Consider the following 21,381-nt stretch of genomic DNA (forward strand, 5'->3'; position numbering starts at 1 on the left):
GTGCTAATTATTCTGAAATTTGTGGTGTCTGTGGGCAATTTGAAGACACAAAACACTAAATTGGAACGGTGTCGACGCGATTTGTGGATTGGATTCGGTGGGATTAGTTTGTGTGGGAATTCGCCTCAATTCGCGAGACTGGTAGTTGGAAATGATCCGCCGGTTAGTTTATTTATATTTTTATTTATTTGGCAGATTGTGAGCAACATTTTAAGCCTAAAACCAAATTCGTAGCTCTAAAACTGAAGGAGTTACAGATTTTCGAAAAATTTCGAATTTTCTTTTTTTTTCTCAAAAAATAAATCAAGTTTTTCTTGATTTTTTGCACGTTTACCTACCTTATTTTATTTTTCTCAAATTATTCAATTCCTTACGATCATTTTAGGCATAAAAACACAAAAATCCGTCAGAAACTCGCCAAGTTACAGATTTTCGAAAATATACGAAAAATCGGATTTCTGATTTCTTTCATATAAGTATAATCATGCCATGGTTTGAACCAAATTGGGTCCCACCACGAAAACTACAGTACCCTTCTTCCAGTTTAAAGGCGCATACCGTATTTTTGTAATCTCACCGAACCAAGCTATGATTATACTCATACTTGTCAAAAATCGGGCCGGCCCGGCTCGGCCTGTCGGCCTGTCGGCCCGGCCCGGCCCGGCGGCCCGGATTCAAAAATGGGTACCCATTTTTACCAATTTTTTTTTGAAATTTTTCGAAAAAAAACAGTAAAAATGCTTTAATTATCATACATATTCACATTTTGATTCAATCTTAAATGTTTATTCGAAAACTATACTTTTTTCAAAAAATTTCAAAAAATCTCCAAAAATTTCCAAAAAAAGTTCAAAAACTCAAAATGTTTTGAAAAAATGTTTCAAAACGGGCCGAGCGGGCCGGGCCACGGGCCGGGCCGGGCCGAGATTTTTCCTGATTTCGGCCCGGCCCGGCCCGTGACAAGTATGATTATACTCATTTGAAGCGTCTTGACACGCTGATTCTGAAAATATATGTTTTAATTCATTTCTGCTGATCCTGGGTTAAACATAGCTAATTTTGAAAAAATAATCAAAAAAAAATTTCGAAAAAAAAGTTTTCGAAAATCTGTAACTCGGTCAATTTTTATCCAATTTTCACGATTTTTAGTTCAAAATGTGCAAAATTTCATGAACTTTATAGAAAAGATATAATAATTTTCGCAGGTGATCTACTCAATATGCTTCGTTTGCAACATAATCCCGACCCTCCTACTCTTCCTATTCATTCTTCAACACTATCGTGTCTACACTCCAATCGAATCGTCTCGAGCTCTCAAATTTCGTGGCGTCATTATTTTGGTCCATATGTTGTACGCGGTGGCGGCGCCCCTGATCACTATCTTCGCTTTGAAATATAATGATGAAGATACCGTATTCGTCTTACTGTATCTACTGTTTTTTGCTCCGGCGACTCTCGAATTTTTGACAATTTGGAGATTTGGAGTGCGGCTGAGGGATAGGAGTGGACATGAGGATGAAAATGGGTGAGTTGGGTCCCACTATTATTTTTCCAGACAAATTCAGTATTTTTTCTATAATTTGAGCTAAAAACCACTCATCTAGCTCAAAAACTGAAAAAGTTACAGATTTTCGAAACTTTTCGAAACATTTCATTTTACAAAACTTGCTATGTCTGCTCAGCTTTCAGCCAAACTCTCTGAAACTAGTATTTTTGAATTCAGCTCCTCAAAACGATTCATTTGAGTATAATCCTGCCTAAGTTGGTTGAAACTACGGTATGCGCCTTTAAACTGGAAGAGGGGTACTGTAGTTTTCGTGGGGGGACCCAATTTGGTTCACACCATGGCATGATTATACTCATGTGAATGGTCTCAATGAGCTGAATACGAAAATATAGGTTTTCGTTAATGTGAATGAAAATCCAGAGAGTTACGGTAGATTTTTCGGATATTTCGAAAATCTGTAACTCGATGAGTTTTTGACGGATTTCTGAGTTTTTTGGCTTAAAACAAACGTCACGAATTAAATAATTTAAAAATATTAAAATTCAAAAACATAACTCATGATTAGGCGCTAAAATCAAGTTTAAATTGATTTTTTTGTTGAAAAATTGAAAACTTCGGAATTTTTCGAAAATCTGTAACTCGATGAGTTTTTGACCCATTTTTGCGTTTTTTGGTTTAAAATGACCGTCAGGAATTTGAAAAACTTCCCTAAAACACAATAAGGGGCAAATTTTCACAATTCCAGACCGCCTGAATCGTCTTGTATCCCTTCTCAACCGGAAAACACCCAACAATTCGAGATTACGGTACCCAGAGGACCTAGAAGAGCCCTTCTGGAGGTGGTGGTGGTCAATGAGATTCTGAATTCAGATGACGTCAATCCAGAGTGAGAATCTTGAAAAAAAAAATTTCAAAAAAAATTTTTTCAAAAAATTGTTTCCAAAAATTTCAGCGCCACCGGTCTGGAATGCAATGTATGCATGTTGGAGTATAGTGATACAGTAATCCCGAGGATATTGATCGGTTGCGGACATACAGTATGCCAGACGTGTATTCAGAAGATGCTGGAAGACCTGAAAACTAGTGGTGAGTGTTGGGTTACTGTAGTTTTGGAAAATGGTGAATTTCATTTCAGATGGTCGACCAAGCAATCTTCCAAAGAACTATGCGGTTTTGGAGATGATACAAAAAAGGAATATGTGATTTTTTTGAAATTTTTTAAATAAATTTATTTTTTCTAGATTTCCCATTTTACACGTTATCGATAGACAGTAAAAACACTGAAATTAGACAGCAACTAAAAAAGAAACAGATTTTCGAAAAATTACGAAAATTTCAGATATTTGAAACTGCTATAAATTGCTTGTTTTTGAGCAAAACCAAATTTAACTTATATTTTTAAAATCAGCTCGACAAGACGCTTCGAATGAGTATAATCATGCCCCTATTCGGAGTATAATGAGTCCCACCACGAAAACTACAGTACCCCAGAGGCTGACTACGGTAGTTTTCGCGTCGAGACCCGATTTTCTTGAAACTTAGGCATGATTATACTCATTTGAAGCGTCTCGGCGAGCTGAATTCAAAAATTCAAGTTTCACTGAGCTTGATTGAAAACAGAGCAGGATATAGCAAGTTTTGTAAAATGACAGTTTTCGAAATGTTTCGAAAATCTGTAACTTTTTTAGTTTTTGAGGTAGACAGGTGGTTTTTGGCTTAAATGATAGAAGAAATGTTTAATTTGTCTGGAAAATACAATTGACACATTTTGAAATCAAACATTTTCATTAAAAATGGCAAGATTTAATAATTATGATTGAAAGCGCATTATGAGATCAATTTTCTTTCTCTACCAACTCCAATATCGCAAAGTTCTTTGGCAACTCTTCCACCAATCCATCTGCAATAAAAATCAATAAATAATTACAAATAATTAGTCTACCTGGCACACTGGTATCCTTCCGACAAAACGGACAGATCACCTGGTGTTGTTGGGGGTCCATAAGGTTTTGAATGCACCCCTGGCATACTGTATGTCCGCATCGAACAAGAATCCGTGGGGTGGTTACTGTAGTGATGGTACTGTATGGTTGTGTGCACACTTTGCAGTTCAGGTGTACGGTAGGTGGATCCACTTCATTTTCAGTTTTCACTGAATTCTCTGAGGCGGCAATCATACTTGCCATCGTGGTACGTCGACATGAGGATCCAGCTGGTCTGAAAATAGACATCTGGATTTATGGACACACCGACAGACATACCTTCTGGATTGTTCCGGTTCAGGATCTTCGATTTATTTTGTTTCGACAATGTTACTATTATGAGGATGGCCATACGCAGGTCTGAAAAAAAAAGGACATCTGGATTTATGGACACACCGACATACCGATAAATGATGGCTCCGCCCCTCTCCTGTTGCTCATAGACACCGATTCGCTCGCCTTCATCCCTTAACTGAATACCGTACTCACAAATTGCACAGAATTCGGAAATGGCGGCGGAAAAGAATACGGTATACCACATTGTAACCATAAATATTAATTTGGACGTTTCGAAACCGGAAATGACAAGAAATAGAAGAGAGAGAAGTAGCGAAATGGACAGCTGGATTCCAGCTATTTTCAACTTAAAGAGATTCGCCTCGTCGCGATTTTTGATTTCGTATTTCGGGAGTTGATCGCAGATGAAAAAGAGGAAGAATGGGATTGGGGAGAGGTTGAACATGAGGAGAGTCGAGTAGACTACCTGAAAATATTTTTATAAAATAATGGAAGATTTTCCGATGGTTTTGAGCCAAAAATCAGCCATGTAGCTCTTGAACTGATCGAGTTACAGATTTTCGAAAATTGTCGAAAATTGTTGAAAATTGAAAGTTTATTTCCCTTGTTTTTAGACAGAATTTTTAAAAAACCAGCGATTTTCCCATTTTATGACATTTTGCTGTTTCCACACTTGATTTTGGCTCTAAAAATTCAAGAATTGGTCAAAAACTGATAACTTTTCAAAAAAACTATTTTTTAAATAAAAATGATCATATAACATGAAATTCTGCTCCAATCTTGTTGAAACTTGAATTTTTGAACTCACCGCGTCAAGACGCTTCAAATGAGTATAATCATGCCTAGGTTGGGTCCGAAACTACGGTATGCGCCTTTAAACTGGAAGAGGGGTACTGTAGTTTTCGTGGTGGGACCCAATGGGCACTGAAGGTAGCCATGAGTATACTCATATGAAAGGTCTCGATTAGCTGAATAAGAAAATACAGGTTTTTGGGAATTTGGTAAAAAATTCAGGGAGTTACGGTGGATTTTGGGAAATCAGAGATCTGATTTTTCGAATTTTTTCGAAAATCTGTAACTTGGTCAGTTTTTGACGGATTTTTGTGTTTTTTGGCTTAAAATGAACGTCACAAATCGAATAATCCAAAAAATATAAGTAAAATGTGTAAACGCTCAAAAACCAGCAAAAAGTGTTAAAGGGAAAATTGAAACTTTTTTTGGAAACGGTTTTTTTTTTCGAAAATCTGTAACTCGGTGGGATTTTGACGGATTTTTGTGTTCTTAGGGTTTAAAAACTGCAGAAATTTTCTATTTATTGTGAGAACAGTGTTTTTGACTAAATAAAACGTTTTGAAATAAATTTTTTGCAGTTTTCGTTTAAATAATGTGGCCCAACTCACCCTCAAATCATTCCTCCAAACCATAACTACCAATTGTGATATAACCGCACATACCATAATCCCTCCATACCCAAATATCACATTTCGATGCGTTTTTTGTATTTGAGGTGTATTCGTTTGACGGTCCGCGCATACTGTAGTCAGCCATAGGAACATGATAACAGTTGGGAAAAAGCGGATGAATAGACCAGTGAAATAGGTAAATGGGGGACCGGGGGATGGTTTAGGGGTCGTTATGTCGAAAAATGGGGGTCTAATCTTCAATAATTCTAGACTTAGAGGTGATTGTGTTGGTGGTGGTGGAGGGTTGGCGTCCGCGTAGTCTTTGGCATAGTTATAGGCAAGGATTACTGTAGTGACTATACTTATGACTTGGGTAAAGACAAACAGGGCCTTGGTGAACATATTGGAAGGGGGAATGAGGAGGGTTGGGGGCTCCGTGAGCCCCCAGAGAGAAGAGGAGACGCAGGGAGTGAGAGAGAAGAAAAAGAAAAATTGAGAAGAGTGACGTAGAAGCGAGGAGAAGGGGGAAAGGGGCCAGAAAATGAATGTTGTGAAATGGGGAAGGGAGAAACGTTGAGATCAAAGCACATGTTGGTTTATTCAAAAGCCATTAAAATAAAGACGCTTTAAAAAATTTAATATGGAATACTCATCCTATCAAGAATCATTGGGAAGTATTCCAAAAATCGGAAAATTTTGTTATTTTTTGAAAATCTGTATCTTTCTTAGTTCTGATCTAATTTATGTATTTTAGTGTCTACCGATAGTTCGTATTATGGAAAATGCAGAAAAAATGAAAAAGTTATAGAATTGCGAAAATTTTCGAAAAACTCAATTTCTACAGAAATTCTGAATTTCGTTGGTTGCAGTTATGAGGGTACTTGACAGAGTTGCGCGGAGGTGATTTTTTCTAAAACGGAAGTCGGAAGTCGGAAGTCGGAAGTAAAATTTCTAAAACGGAAGTCGGAAGTCGGAAGTCGGAAGTAAAATTTCTAATCCGGAAGTCGGAAGTCGGAAGCCGTAAGTAAGATTTTGAAAACGGAAGTCGGAAGCCGGAAGTCGGAAGTGAAAAAACGCCCGGAAGTCGGAAGTTGGAAGTCGGAAGTCGGAAGTCGGAAGTAGATTTTTTCGCAAAGATTCAAAAACTCCTAGAAAAAGTTCATAAAATTCGCGAAAATCAGTGGAAAATTAGTTTTTGGCTGAAGAAAAGCCTATTTTCTGTCCTCTTAGACCATTTTTCCTTGTATTTCTGCAAAATATACTTTTCGGAAATTCCACAATTATGGAATGACAGAAGTCGGAAGTAAACATCCGAAAACGGAAGTCGGAAGTCGGAAGTAAAATTTTCAAAACGGAAGTCGGAAGTCGGAAGTCGGAATTCCGCGCAACTCTGGTACTTGACTTTAGAACTCGGAAAAATAGAACTGTGACAAAATAAAACTGTGAAAATATAGAACAGACAAAAATAGAACACTTACCAAGTGGAACAGTGAAAGTGAAAATGTTTGTTGGGCTGATCTAATATAATTTTATGCAGTTTTTTGTTGACTATTAAATAGACAAAGACTATACCGCCACGAAATAAGTGTTTAGGGCGATTTTTCTCCTCGAAAATTGATTCTAATTCTTCTAAAAAGTCAAGAAAGTAAACGCGCTCCAATCGAACTAGAGTTCTATTTTGTAGCAGTTTTATTTTAGTCTGTTCTATATTGTTACAGTTTTATTTTGTCGCAGTTCTATCTTTCCGAGTTCTAAAATCAAGTACCCCCGCAGTTCAGGGGTGATTCGAAGGAGATAGTGATAATATTCAAAAATTAGTCTGTTTTCAAATTTAAAATCAAATTACAGATATTCGATTGGAAATAAACTCGACACCCCTTGAGTTTGATTTTACCAAACAAATCCAACATTTCTTTCAATAATTTGAGCCAATACCCACTTTTCTAACGCGAAAACCGAAAAAGTTACAAATTTTATAAACTTTACGAGATTTTTCATTTTGCGAAACGCATGTCCTAGGTTTGGTCTCGTTACAAAACTATGGTATCTGATTTTAGTCTTTATAATATCTAGACAAATAATCAGACTTGCAACGGGCCGGGCCGGGCCGGAATGAAAATTTCTAGGGCCCGGCCCGGCCCGGCCCGGCCCGGCCCGGTGGGCCCGGAAGTTCAGTACTGAAAAAATTCAAATTTTTTTTTCGAAAATTTCCCGATTTTTTTTGAAAAATATTTCTTAAAAACAATTTTTTGTAGGTTTCGAAGGGTTTTGAAAAATATACTTGAGGAAAAATATGAAAAATTTTCAGAAAATAAATTTTTGGACAAAAAATTGTAGTGAAAAAAGTTCAAAAATTCAAACCCGGGCCGACCGGGCCGGGCCGGGCGGAGCTTTCTCGGCCCGGCCCGGAATTTTGCAAGTCTGCAAATAATATGCGACTTATTATTTACAGTACCGTGTAAAATACAATTAGACCTTTTTCAGTTAAAGATAACCAATTTTGAGAAGGTGTTACGGTATCCCTGATTGTCCCACAAAGTAAAGTTTTTAATGAATCATACAGAAAAAAGTAGAACTCCATTTTTGTAGTTGACACTTTTTTTGTACGGACACTCCCTAGGAAGTTATGGTCATTTTTAGGGAACAGCTCAAAAATCAGTCAATTTTGCACTGGACGATTTGAGGGAGAAATTATTTCGACGATATGTAACTTGCTAGGGAGTGTCCGTACAAAAAAGTTGTCAACTACAAAAATTGAGATCTAACTTTGTTCTTAATAGTCTATGTACTTATTTCCTTCTCTGTACAAAAATCATCGCAAATACATCACATTCGAATTTTGCCTCTTTTTTCAGGTTTTCAGAAAACTGTTCTAAGTTTTTATTTTCTTGACGTCATAGTCTTCTGATCTCCTCCTCGATACTCAAGGAGCACACACTCTACATAATTTCCTCGGTTTTTTGAACTCTTCTCCCCCTTCTTCTTCTTCTATTTCTCGTTCTTAGTACCACTGTGACGTCACAAGCGAGTAGTCGCCGCTCTCTGACGCGCTGGGACCTCTCTAGTCTATTCCGAAATTACACGTCTTTTTTTGTTTCTCTATTTTTAGCGGCCAGATTGTCTTCCCCTTTCTACGTCACACTTCTCAATTTTTCTTTTTCTGACTCCCTGCGTCTCCTCATCTCTCTGGGGACTCCTGGAGCAGAGTTGAGCGGAATTCCGCCTTCCGCCTTCCGCCTTCTGCTTTCCGCCACTTTTTTCTTTCCGCCTTCCGCTTTCCGCTCTCCGCCGAAAAATGTTTTATTCCGCCTTCCGCTTTCCGCTTTCCGCCAAAAATTTTCCTATTTCCGCTTTCAGCCTTCCGCCTTCCGCTGTTTAAAGATATTTTCCTCAGCTTGAAAAATTTAATCACCTATTCCAATATACTGATATTTTTGAGGTTTTTTGCAGCAAAGCTATCAGTGTTTACCGAAAAAACAAAATTTAACACAAATTTAACCATTTTAGTGTTTTTTACCACAAAATAAGGCCAAAATCGTATTTTTGAAAACGACATTGTATTCCGTCTTCCGCCTTTTGGCATTTTTTTCCATTCCGCTTTCCGCCTTCCTCCTTCCGAAAAAATTTTTCGCTTCCGCCTTCCGCTCTCCGCTTTCCGCCGATATTTTTTCAATTCCGCCTTCCGCCTTCCGCTTTCCGCCCAAAAAATGTTCCTTCCGCTTTCCGCCTTCCGCCTTCCGCCATTTCAAAAACCGCATTCCGCTCAACTCTGTCCTGGAGCCCCCAACTCAGATGGACCATTCACCGTCCAATATGTTCACCAAGGCCGTGTTTGTCTTTACCCAAGTCATAAGTATAGTCACTACAGTAATCCTTGCCTATAACTATGTCAAAGAGTACGCGGACGCCAATCCTCCACCACCAACACAATCCCCTGAAAATGTAGAGAATTTCTTCATCGATGGTGTCCCCATGACCACCCCCAGACCCCATCCCGGTCCACCATTTACCCCTTTCTCTACTGATTTCCGACAGTTCTTCCCAATTGTTATCATGTTCATAAAGTTGTCTATACTATGCGCGGAACGTCATGCAAATACACCTAAATTACAAAAAACACATCAAAATTAGATACTTGGATATGGAGGGATTATGGTATGTGCGGTTATATCACAATTCTTGGTCATGGTTTTTAGAAATGATTTGAAGGTGAGTTGGGTTACTTTTTAAGCCAGAAACTATAGAAATTTTACTTCAAAATTATGAAACGTTTCGAAAATCTGTAACTCGATCATTTTAAAAGCTATCAAGCTGATTTTTGGCTCAAAATCATCGGGAAATCTTCCATTATTTTATAAAAATATTTTCAGGTAGTCTACTCGACTCTCCTCATGTTCAACCTCTCCCCAATCCCATTCTTCCTCTTTTTCATCAGCGATCAACTCCCGAAATACGAAATCAAAAATAGCGGCAAGGCGAATCTCTTTAAGTTGAAAATAGCTGGAATCCAGCTGTTCATTTCGCTACTTCTCTCTCTTCTATTTCTTGTCATTTCCGGTTTCGAAACGTCCAAATTAATATTTATGGTTACAATGTAGTATACCGTATTCTTTTCCGCCGCCATTTCCGAATTCTGTGCAATTTGTGAGTACGGTATTGAGTTAAAAGATGAAGGCGAGCGAATCGGTGTCTTTGAGCAACATGAGAGAGGCGGAGCCATCATTTATCGGTATGTCGGTGTGTCCATAAATCCAGATGTCCTTTTTTTTCAGACCTGCGTATGGCCATCCTCATAATAGTAACAGCTTCGCGTCTAGGAATCAACGAACGTTGCCGGACGTCGACTGTGCTCTATAAGGTTAATGTAAAGAAAGAGAGAGTCGAATTTCGGGCGCACCGGTAGCACAGTGGTAGTGCTGCGGAGGCTTAATCTGTAGACGGTGGTTCGATTCCACCCTGGTGTCACCGATTTTTGACAAACTCTTTCTTACAACCTTTCGTGCGAAAACATCAACCCTATGGTCCGATGAAGGAGCAAGATCTCCAAATTTCTTATATGAATACATCTACGATACGCACTAAAATCGAGGATTCCAACCTTTCTGAATTATACTTCAAATAGTAACATTGTCGAAACAAAACAAATCGAAGATCCTGAACCGGAACAATCCAGAGGGTATGTCTGTCGGTGTGTCCATAAATCCAGATGTTCATTTTTTAGACCAGCTGGATCCTCATGTCGACGTACCACGATGGCAAGTATGATTGCCGCCTCAGAGAATTCAGTGAAAACTGAAAATGAAGTGGATCCTCCTACCGTACACCTGAACTGCAAAGTGTGTGCACAACCATACAGTACCATCACTACAGTAACCACCCCACGGATTCTTGTTCGATGCGGACATACAGTATGCCATGGGTGTATTCAGAATCTTTTGGACCCCCAACAACACCAGGTGATCTGTCCGTTTTGTCGGAAGGATACCAGTGTGCCAGATAGACTAATTATTTAATTAACTAATTATTGATTGATTTTTATTGCAGATGGATTGGTGGAAGAGTTGCCAAAGAACTTTGCGATATTGGAGTTGGTGGAGAACGGTGACACGTGAATCTCGGGAAATTCGTAAAAAATTGATCTCAATAAAAATCTTGCCGTTTTTAATAAAAATTATTTCAAAATGTGCCAATTGTATTTTTTCAGACAAGTTCAACATTTTCTCTATAATTCAAGCCAAGAACCACTCCTCTAGCGCAAAAGCCAACAAAGTTACAGATTTTCGAAACTTTTCATTTTACAAAACTTGCTATATCTTGCTCAGTTTTCACACAATCTCATTGAAACTAATATTTTTGAATTCAGCTCGTCAAGACGCTTTGAATGAGTGTAATCATGCCTAGGTTGGGTGAAGCTACGGTATGCGCCTTTAAACTGGAAGAGGGGTACTGTAGTTTTTGTGTTGGGACCCAACCTGAGGCATGATTATACTCAAATGAACCGTCTTGACGAGCTGAATCTAAAAACTTTTTTTTTTCATAGTGTTTGAGTCAAAATAGAAAGAGTTACAATAGTATTGATCATTTTCAATTTTTCGAAAAATTTCGAAAATCCGTAACTCTTCTGGATTTTGTCAGTTTGTATCGATTTTGTGCTTAAAGTTTGTGTAGATTTTGTGCTTAAGATGAGTCGGAAAGGTTTATTAAATCAAACAATGAATACTACTGTACCAGGAAAGCATATGTGAGGATACTGTAGGTAAAATGGTTACAGTAAGAACTGGCTAATTACAGTAAGATAGAGGAGAAGGTACAGTGAACAGGAAGTAGAGTAGGAAAAATTATGGGTACAGTAGGAAACGTGGAGTTACAGTATGCTCTACGGTAGCAGGAGTTACAGTAGGCTAGTCTTCGAATCCGTCGGCTTCTTCAAAATCCGGTTCAACATCGATTTGGAAGGCTTCTAGTCCAATTCCAGGCTCCCAGAGCTCCAATAGAACAAAAATTCCTATAATTCCGTAGAAAATATAGTAGAATGGGAATATAGCAAGGTTGCAATAGACCCAGGTTGCATAGAAGGCAAATAGGGTTAGCAGAAGGATCAGTTTGACAGTCTGCAGCATTTTATGGGGTACTGTAGGGGTACGGTAGATGGGTCTAAGAAGAATCTGTGAGGAGGAAGTGTTTTAATGTAGAGTGGACTGTCTGTTTTCACTATTTTGTTATTCCAAGACACCCCAGACAGTCTTGTTATTCTAGACAGGACGAATTTTATGAAAAACAAGAAAATTTTTGGTGTGCGCCTTTAAAATTGGGTTACTGTAGCTTTCTAGAAGGGACACTGTCTTTATTTTTGTTATTCCAAGGGTCTCAGACTGTCGTATTATTCTAGACATGACGAATTTTATGAAAAAAAATATATACAGTGCGTGCAATAAGGATAGGACCACCCCCCATTTTGGGTGTTCCGAGAAAAGTAAAAATGATATGAAAAATCTGTGACTGCCATTCGATTCAGAATACAAAAAAACCGCAGGAGCCAAATTTTCATGTCTCTAGCACTTTCCGTACTCAATTACCATCCAGAAGTCGCTTTTGCAGGCGTGCAATAAGGATAGGACCACCAGCCATTTTCGATGAAGTGGTGCCTTTTTTTCAATTTTTTTTGGGCACTGTTCTCATATTTTAATTTATTTCATTGTTTTTTAAAGTTTTCACTTCAATACCATTGGACTGTGTAGATTTACGGCACTTGTCGATTTACGGGAAAGTCGATTTGAACATTCTGAATTTTTGTACCGTACTTCTGTTCTTCTCGAGAGTTAGATGCTCAGGATGGATGTGCAGGTACAGTAACCTTGAAAAGAATTGGGCCTAAAGATGTGGTCCCATATCAGTCACTCAGTCACTCAGTCATTTTCATTTTTATCATGGCTAGAGCTCCTCGCCTCACCCCTCCTCAACAAGCTCAAGTCGATCTTGCTCACCGGATGGGCTACTCTCTTCATGCCATTGCTCGTCTTGTCAAGAAAAGCCGATCCACCATTCGGAGATACCTCGACGATCCCATCAACTACTGGAAAAAGGTGCAATGTGCCAAAGGAAGACCGAGGAAGCTAACTACTCGCGACGAGCGCACTGCGATCCGTACCGCTTCCAACTCGCCCAAGAGTCTCAACGATATTCGAGCAGAACTGAAGCTCAATGTCTGCAAAAGCACCGTTCGCAACGTCCTCCGTCGAAGCGGAGTCATTGTCTCCCAAAAGATGAAGAAAGCTCCAAAAATGACGGCCGATCACAAAGCAAAACGTATTGATTTTGTCAAGCGCAATATGGGTCGCAAGTGGGATACTGTAAGTTTGTATACAACTTACTCTGAGATCAAAAACATTTTCCAGGTTCTCTTCTCAGACGAGAAAAAATGGAATCTTGACGGCCCGGACGGAAACAGGCATTATTGGAGAGATCTCCGTAAAGATCCACAGCTCTTCTCAAGACGGAACTTTGGTGGCGGATCGCTGATGGTCTGGGGAGGCTTCTGCAACGGAATGAAGATGAAACTTCAATTCATCACAACTCGAGAAACGTCTGTTTCCTACCAGAGCACCCTCCAGAAGGCCATCGTTCCATTTTTCCGAAACAAACGCCGAACCCATGTATTCCAACAGGACAACGCGTCGATCCACAAGAGCATCTCCACACAGAATTGGCTGAAGGCGCAAAAAATCACGGATCTCGAGTGGCCAGCAGTCAGCCCAGACCTCAATCCAATCGAAAACTTATGGGGACTGCTGGTTCGACGCGTTTACAAGCACGGAAGGCAATTCAATACGATCCAAGAGCTCAAAGACGCCGTTGAGACCGAGTGGAATGCAATCACTGCTGCTGAATTGAGGGCTCTCGTCGCCAGTATGCCCAACCGCATGTTCGAAGTTATCCAGAACAATGGTGGAGAAACAAGTTATTAAATTTCGCTTACGTTTTTTTCTGTTTTCTTTTGTGTTTTCTCTCATTTTCGTCAATAAATGATTGAATTGTTAACTGAAGCTTTAGAAATGATTCTCGGAAATCGACAAGTGCCGTAAATCTACACAGTCCAATGGTATTGAAGTGAAAACTTTAAAAAACAATGAAATAAATTAAAATATGAGAACAGTGCCCAAAAAAAATTGAAAAAAAGGCACCACTTCATCGAAAATGGCTGGTGGTCCTATCCTTATTGCACGCCTGCAAAAGCGACTTCTGGATGGTAATTGAGTACGGAAAGTGCTAGAGACATGAAAATTTGGCTCCTGCGGTTTTTTTGTATTCTGAATCGAATGGCAGTCACAGATTTTTCATATCATTTTTACTTTTCTCGGAACACCCAAAATGGGGGGTGGTCCTATCCTTATTGCACGCACTGTATATATTATTCTGAGGTTCTTTACGCATTTTTTTGAATTTACATTGATTTCCTTTTCCAATTTTTAACTAGCAAACTTGTCTACAGTAACCCAAGCACCAACTACAGTATGCTACAGTACGACTACAGTATGATGACCCCAATCATCGAACTACTATCATTTGTTGTCGTCAACTGGGACGCTCTATTCTATTTTTCTGTGCTAATTGCAAGTACGGTCATTTTGTTCTGGTCGGAGCCGGAGCAACCGGAGCAACCGGATTCTGAAGATGAAGGTATTGTAGATGACGTCGTGGAGAATTCTGAAGAGAATGAAGACGTCGTGGTGGATTCTGCAGAGAATCAGGAGTCGGAGAGCACGGAGCCGCCTGAGGAGAAAGGAATACGGTAGGTAGAAAGGAATACGGTAAGTTACAGAATTTCGAAAAATTTCAAAAATTCAAAAATCACAAAAACTACCGTAACCCGGTCAGATTAGCTTCAAACTCAATGAAATTTAAATATTCGGATTCAGCTGGTCAATTCGGTTCAAATGAGTATAATCATGACTAGGTCGGGTCCCACCACAAGCAAACGGTATGCGCCTTTAAACTGGAAGAGGGGTACTGTAGTTTTCGTGGTGGGACCCAATTTGCTCCGAATATAGGCATGATTATATTTTTTTGAAAGCTCTCGACAAGCTGATTCTGAAAATATAAGTTTCGAAAATCTTGGATCAATTGTCACCGGGTTACGGTAGATAAACGATTTTCGAAAAAGCTTCGAAATTCTCTAACTTTCTTGATTTTCATCACAGGAAAGTGGTTTTTGGCTTAAAAGGATCAGAATTTAATTCTAAATCTGAAAATTTCAGAATCCCCGACTGCAAAATCTGTCTTATCCCCTTCAGTACCTCGGCCTACTCAACACCACGCGCCCTTCAATGTGGCCACAGTATCTGCACAAACTGTGCCGTGACTCTTCTCGAAGACAGCGATTATTTATCGATTGAATGCCCGTTTTGTAGAAAATTCACGCGGGGTTATAGTTAGTTTTATGTTTTTGTAGATCAAATAAAATAAATTTGTTTCAGAGAAGAAAATTGAGAGTATCAAGACGAACTATGCGGTAATGGGCATTATTGAGAAGCTGACCGGAGGTGGAAGGTGAGTTAAAAGTTATATTTTTGTTGAATTTTGAAAAACGCCTGTTTTGTTTTAAAAAATTCGAAAAATTTGGAATATTTTGAGCTAAAAATCGAGAAATTTGGACGGAATTGAAGAAAGTTAGAGATTTTCGAAAAAATTCAAAAAGCCCTACATTTTCAAACTACAGTAATCCAGTCAGCTTCCCGTCAAGACTCATGAAAATTATATATTTAGAATCAGCGCGTTTTCAGCTTTCAGAAAAGTATAATCATGCCTATATTCTGAAAATTTTGAGTTTCGGGGGTCAGAGACGCAGAGTGTCTGGTATCTCTGCGCTCTAACCTCTCGACTAAAACTACCGTAACTCTGTCAGAATTATTTTAATTCAGCTGAAATTAAAAATTTTGGATACAGGAGATTGAGGGCTTTCAGATGAGTATAATCATGACCACTTTTGAAAATTTTCCGGCCACACCACGAAAACTACAGTAACCCAAAATTTTCAGAATATAGGCATGATTATACTTTTATGAAAGCTCTTAAGGAGCTGAACTTGAAAATACAAAAATTTTGGGTCTCGTAGGAAATTTGGCTGGGTTACGGTAATTTGAAATTTTTAAAACTTTCGAAAATTTTCGAAACTCTGTAACTTTGTCAGTTTTTGGCGGTTTTCTTTGGTTTTAGGCTTAAAATTTAGGAAATTTTTGGTGGAATCTAAATTCATATTTTTCATTTTTCAGATTCAACCCAAAATGCTTCCGTTGCCACTCTGGCTACAGTAACCAACTCACAGAGTGCACTCCTCGAGTCCAGATGGACTGTGGACATACTCTGTGCGAGATATGTATCAGAACTTGGTCGTCGAGATCACTCCGTTGTCCAGAATGTTTTTTAACCGGTCTCGGTGGTCGGGTTACTGTATGGCAAAGTGCGAAACGAAGGGTCTGCAGAATGTTTCGAAAAAATCGAATCGCGGAGGATTTCGAGAAGAAATTTCCAAAGAATTTTGTGATTTTGGAGATGTTGGAGTCCTTTCCCTGCGACAGTACCTGCGATAGTACCGCTGAGGTGTAAGAATACTGTAATTTCGAAAATTTCGGGAAAATTTTCTTTTTTCAAAATTAATTATTAAAAATTATTTCAAAATGTGTCATTTGTACTTTTCCGGACAATTTTAACTCCTCCTCTATCATTTAAGCCAAAAACCACTCATCTACCTCAAAAACCAAAAAAGTTACAGATTTTCGAAACTTTTCGAAAATTTATATTTCCATTAAAATAATCATATCTCATTAATTTCTTTTCTAAACTCTTTAAAACTAATATTTTTGAATTCAGCTTGTCAATGCGCTTCAAATGATTATAATAATGCATAGGTTGGATGAAATTACGGTATGCGCCTTTAAACTGGGAGAGGGGTACTGTAGTTTTCGTGGTGGGACCCAATTTGCTCCGAATATAGGCATGATTATACTCATATGAAAGGTCTCAAGGAGCTAAACACAAAAATATAGATTTTTGTGAATTTGGTTAAAATTTCAGAGAGTTACGGTGAATTTTGTAACGATGGAAATCAGATTTTCGTATATTTTCGAAAATCCGTAACTCGACGAGTTTTTGACGGATTTTTAAGATTTCTGGCTTGAAATTAACGTCAAAAATCGATCAGTTCAAGAAAAATTAACTAAATTTTTTTTTTTGTATTTGAAAAAAATGAAATTTCGAAATTTTCAAAAAAAAAATCAGAAATTTCTGGAATTTTCGGAATGGAAGAAAATCCTAACAGTAATCTCTACCTTCCTACAGTACCCTTGTCTTACAATATTTATGTTCTACTGTAATCCTTTCTTACTACAGTAACCCTGTACCTTTCATATACCGTAACCCCTTCCTGCTACAGTATCCCCTTTCTTACTGTAGCTCTTATTTTTTTTGGTAAATATATAAATCTTATTTTGGCAGAATCTTGAAGTAAGAGTGAAAGAGTGTGAGAGAGTGAGAGTCGCAGAGAAATGTTTGCTATCAGACTGTCTACTTTAGGCCACGCCCCTTTTTTCTGCGGCTCTCACTCTATCACTCTATCCACTAGTTATCCTCCCGGCTCTCATTTTTTATTCTCTTTTTACTGCTACAGTACTCCTACAGTACCCCAAATGCTTCCATCCATGTTCCTACTGATCCTGGCGCTTAGTTTGATTGTGATCTACGTCCCAATTACTGATTTCTCTCCAATTCTCTTTTTCCTTCCCGAATTCTTCTTCTTCTTGTTGATTCGCTGGTGGTGGGATGAAGACGAGGGATACTCTGAAGATTAGGATACGGTAGGTAGATCACAAATTTTCAAAAAAATCTTTAAACTTTCAGATAACCTCATGACAGATTTCGATGCTTTCCCACAAAACTTATTGACGAAAAAATTTCATTTTCTTACTGTACCCTCGTTTCCTACTGTTACTGTAACTATCTTATTGTATTATCTGAATGTACCTGTAAACTCATCTACCGTAACCCATTATCGAAATAAAACTGTATTCTTTAAAATTCTTCTTTTAATCATCAGATCGTTCAAGTTTCATTTTCCAGACAAATTCAACATTTTATCAGTAATTTAAGCCAAAAACCATCCATCTACCTCAAAAACTGAAAAAGTTACAGATTTTCGAAACTTTTCGAAAATTTTCAGATTTTTCAAACTGCTGTAAGTCGTTAATTTTTGACCAAAACTTGATTTCAATTATATTTTTAAATTCAGCTTGCCAAGACGCTTCATTTGAGTATAATCATGACCAGGTTGGGTCCAACCTATGGTATGCGCCTTTAACCTGGACGAGGGGTACTGTAGTTTTCGTGGTGGGACCCAATGGGCACTGAAGGTAGTCATAATTATACTCATTCGAACCGTCTCGATAAGCTGAATACGAAAATATAATTTTTTGTGAATTTGGTTGAAAAGTCAAGGAGTTACGGTGGATTTTGTGCGCCTTTAAACTGGAAAAGGGGGTACTGTAGTTTTAGTGGTGGGACCCTGCATGATTAGACTCATTTGAAGTGTCCTGGCTTGGCTTTATCGGTTTTTGAGCCCGGGACCGAACTCTGGCTCTGCGCAGATTGTTAGTGGCGAGAAAACGAAAAAAAAAAGAAATTTATTATTATTTTAAAACGAAATTGTAAGCTACAGTAAGATGGTTACTGTAGCAGAAACATATGAGGGGGGGGGGTTACGGTAGACAAGGAGTACAGTAGGAAGGTTATGGCTACAGTAAGACAACGCGGGGGGGGGGTACAGTAGGACGATAAGAAAATAGTTATGCCTACAGTAAGATAGTTCTGTAGGAAAAAAATAATCTGTGAGGTACTGTAGGAGGAGTGTAATAAGACAACAGATAGCGATATGGCAGTGTAATCCTTCGGGAATATCGTCTAGGTTCCAAATCAGAAACGAAATTCCGATGAACATGGAAAAATTATACAAAAAATTAAATTCCAGCTGGTTACGGTAGTCCCAGAAGAAATATACCAGGAATAGGAATAGTTTGACCAGTTTTGGAAGCATACTGTAGCGAGTGGGGGATTACTGTAGCTCAGGTTACTGTAGAAGAATCTGAGAGAAGGGAGACTTTTTCAGAATAGACGGCTCCCCAGACAGTCTTGTTATTCTAGACAGAGACAAAAACATGAAAATTTTTGGGTGTCCGCCTTTAAAATTGGGTTACTGTAGCTGGGGAGGTTCTAGAACAGACACTGTCTCTATTTTTGTTATTCCACGACTCCCAGACTGTCTTGTTATTCTAGACAGGTCGCATTTTATGAAAAACAAAAAAATTTGATTTTGTTATTGTCGAAAATGAGATTTCAAGAAAAATTCGGGAAAATGAATACCCTTTCAGAAAACTCACAAAAATTTAAACCACAAAAACACAAAAATCTCCAAAAAACAACGAAAAAAATGCCTGAGTTACAGATTTTCGGAAAATTTTAAAGTTTCATTTTTTCAAAAATTTTTTATTAATTTTTTCTTGATTTTAGGAATTCTTTTTTTTAAATTTATTTAATTCCTGACGTTCATTTTAATCCAAAAAACACAAAAATCTGTCAAAAACTCACCGAGTTACAAATTTTCGAAAATATACGAAAATCTGATTTCTGACGTCACAAAATCCACCGTAACTCTCTGAATTTTCAACCAAATTTACCAAAGCCTATATTTTCGTATTCAGCTCATCGAGACCTTTCATATGAGTATAATCATGCCCATATTCGGATAAATTTGGGTCCCACCACGAAAACTACAGTACCACGCTTCCAGTTTAAAAGCGCATACCGTAGTTTCACCCAACATAGACATGTTTATACTCATTCGAAGCGTCTTGGCGAGCTGATTCCAAAAATGTTAGTTTCACTGAGTTTGGTTGAACACTGAGCAAGATATATCACGTTTACTGAAATAAAATTTTTCGAAAACTTTCGAAAATCTATAACTGTTTTGGTTTTTGAGGTTGATGAGTGGTTTTTGACTTAAATTACTGGGAAAATGTTGAAGTTGTCTGGAAAAATAAAACTGAAGTGATCTGAAGATGAAAAAGTAGAAATACAAAAAGAATACAGTTTTATTTCGATAATCATTGGTTTAATGGGTTACGGTACATAAGTTTATAGGTGAGGTAAGATAATATCTGGTTACAGATAGACAAGCAGTTACAGTAGGAAAAGAGGGTACAGTAAGAAAATGAAATCGCTTCGTGAAGTCGTTTGGGAAAGCCGGCCGTTTTGAGACATCTGAAAAAAATTTTCGGAAAAATCTGAAATTTTTTAATCTACGTACGTACATACCATATTTAATCCTCCTTTTCAGTTTTTTTCAGTTTTTTTCTTCTCCACCGCATCAAAATCCTCGTCTGGATCCAGTCCAAGACAGCACCTCACCACCAATACCAAAAAAATAATTGCCACGTATTCCATGACAACTAGAGAACACGGGAAATATGGGTGATGTCGGCAGCCACTATAGTAATAATATAATATATCAATGATAGGAATGTAGAGAGCAAGCAGGACGATAAATAGGACAAATTGGTAGAAGCAAAGGCGTGAACAGTAATCAGACATTTTGGAGGGATGGGGAGTACTGTAGCACCTGAAAAATCTGCGATATCAAGTTTTTTTGAATTCCAAAATCTATGAAACACGTGGAGATCCAACAGAACAAAAAATGGTACAATAGGATACTGTAGGTAGCCAGAGGTACGGTGCGGTACTAGCTAAATACAGTAAGATAGATGAGAGGGTATAGTAAACAGGTAGTACAGCAGGAAAAGTAATGGTTACAGTAGGAAAAGAGTACAGTAATCAGAAAGAAGCGGATAGCTACAGTAAGAAAGGAAAAGTAGGACAGGCTAGTCTTCGAATCCGTCGTCTTCTTCAAAATCTGGTTCAACATCGATTTGGAAGGCTTCTAGTCCAATTCCAGGCTCCCAGAGCTCCACCAGAACAAAAATTCCAAAGAATTCGGGTAAAATATAGAAGAATTGGGGTACAGTATGATTACAACAGTCCCAGGTAGCATAGAATGCAGTTTTGGGGTACTGTAGCTGGGCCTATAAAAATTCTTCCTTCTAGAATAGTCTGTTTTTTGTTATTCCAATATTCCCAGACAGTCTTTTGACAAAAACAAGGAAATTTCTGGTGTGCGCCTTTAAAATTGGGTTACTGTAGCTGGGGAGGTTCTAGAACAGACACTGTCTCTTTTTTTTGTGTTTACGACTCCCCAGACTGTCTTGTTATTCTTGAGATGACAATTTTTATTGAAAAAAACAAAAATTTAAAAAAAATGACACCCCCTCTTTGATAACTGACAATATATGAACGAATTCAGCAATTTTATACATTGAAATCACGAAAATTCGTCAAAAAATGACCAAATTGCAAATTTTCGAAAATTTTCGAAATTTCAATTAAAATAAACAGTTTTTGCTTGATTTTTGCGCGTTCACCTATCTCATTTTATTTGTTTTTAATTTTTCGATTCATGACATTTATTTTAAGCAAAAAACCACAAAAATCTGTCAGAAACTCACCGAGTTACAGATTTTCGAAAATATACGAAAATCTGATTTCTGACGTCACAAAATCCATCGTAACTCTCTGAATTTTGAACCGAATCTAC

The 21,381-nt window shown here is 38.0% G+C and overlaps 5 protein-coding genes across 5 annotated transcripts; 3 read left to right on the forward strand and 2 right to left on the reverse strand.

Moving 5' to 3' along the window:
- Positions 1–1,346: 1,346 nt before the first annotated feature.
- GCK72_011362 (uncharacterized protein) lies at positions 1,347–2,710 on the forward strand (the record flags this gene model as incomplete). Its single annotated transcript, XM_053728397.1, has 4 exons — positions 1,347–1,525; positions 2,253–2,393; positions 2,460–2,593; positions 2,643–2,710. 4 exons carry the CDS (start codon positions 1,347–1,349, stop codon positions 2,708–2,710), a joined length of 522 nt encoding a protein of 173 aa, XP_053587974.1.
- A 632-nt stretch (positions 2,711–3,342) lies between these two features.
- Positions 3,343–3,738, reverse strand: GCK72_011363 (uncharacterized protein; the record flags this gene model as incomplete). The annotated part of the gene is made up of 2 exons (XM_053728398.1): positions 3,343–3,407; positions 3,450–3,738. 2 exons carry the CDS (start codon positions 3,736–3,738, stop codon positions 3,343–3,345), a joined length of 354 nt encoding a protein of 117 aa, XP_053587975.1.
- A 62-nt stretch (positions 3,739–3,800) lies between these two features.
- Positions 3,801–5,591, reverse strand: GCK72_011364 (uncharacterized protein; the record flags this gene model as incomplete). Its single annotated transcript, XM_053728399.1, has 3 exons — positions 3,801–3,849; positions 3,894–4,252; positions 5,187–5,591. The coding sequence occupies 3 exons, from the start codon at positions 5,589–5,591 to the stop codon at positions 3,801–3,803; spliced, it is 813 nt and encodes a 270-aa protein (XP_053587976.1).
- Positions 5,592–8,981: 3,390 nt separating this feature from the next.
- On the forward strand, positions 8,982–10,801 carry GCK72_011365 (uncharacterized protein; the record flags this gene model as incomplete). Its single annotated transcript, XM_053728400.1, has 4 exons — positions 8,982–9,131; positions 9,560–9,678; positions 10,411–10,676; positions 10,734–10,801. The coding sequence occupies 4 exons, from the start codon at positions 8,982–8,984 to the stop codon at positions 10,799–10,801; spliced, it is 603 nt and encodes a 200-aa protein (XP_053587977.1).
- A 3,399-nt stretch (positions 10,802–14,200) lies between these two features.
- Positions 14,201–16,292, forward strand: GCK72_011366 (uncharacterized protein; the record flags this gene model as incomplete). The annotated part of the gene is made up of 4 exons (XM_053728401.1): positions 14,201–14,478; positions 14,945–15,117; positions 15,164–15,236; positions 15,959–16,292. 4 exons carry the CDS (start codon positions 14,201–14,203, stop codon positions 16,290–16,292), a joined length of 858 nt encoding a protein of 285 aa, XP_053587978.1.
- Positions 16,293–21,381: the final 5,089 nt, after the last annotated feature.

Source organism: Caenorhabditis remanei, chromosome III (assembly GCF_010183535.1).
Source record: "Caenorhabditis remanei strain PX506 chromosome III, whole genome shotgun sequence".
Taxonomy (NCBI): Eukaryota; Metazoa; Nematoda; class Chromadorea; order Rhabditida; family Rhabditidae; genus Caenorhabditis; species Caenorhabditis remanei.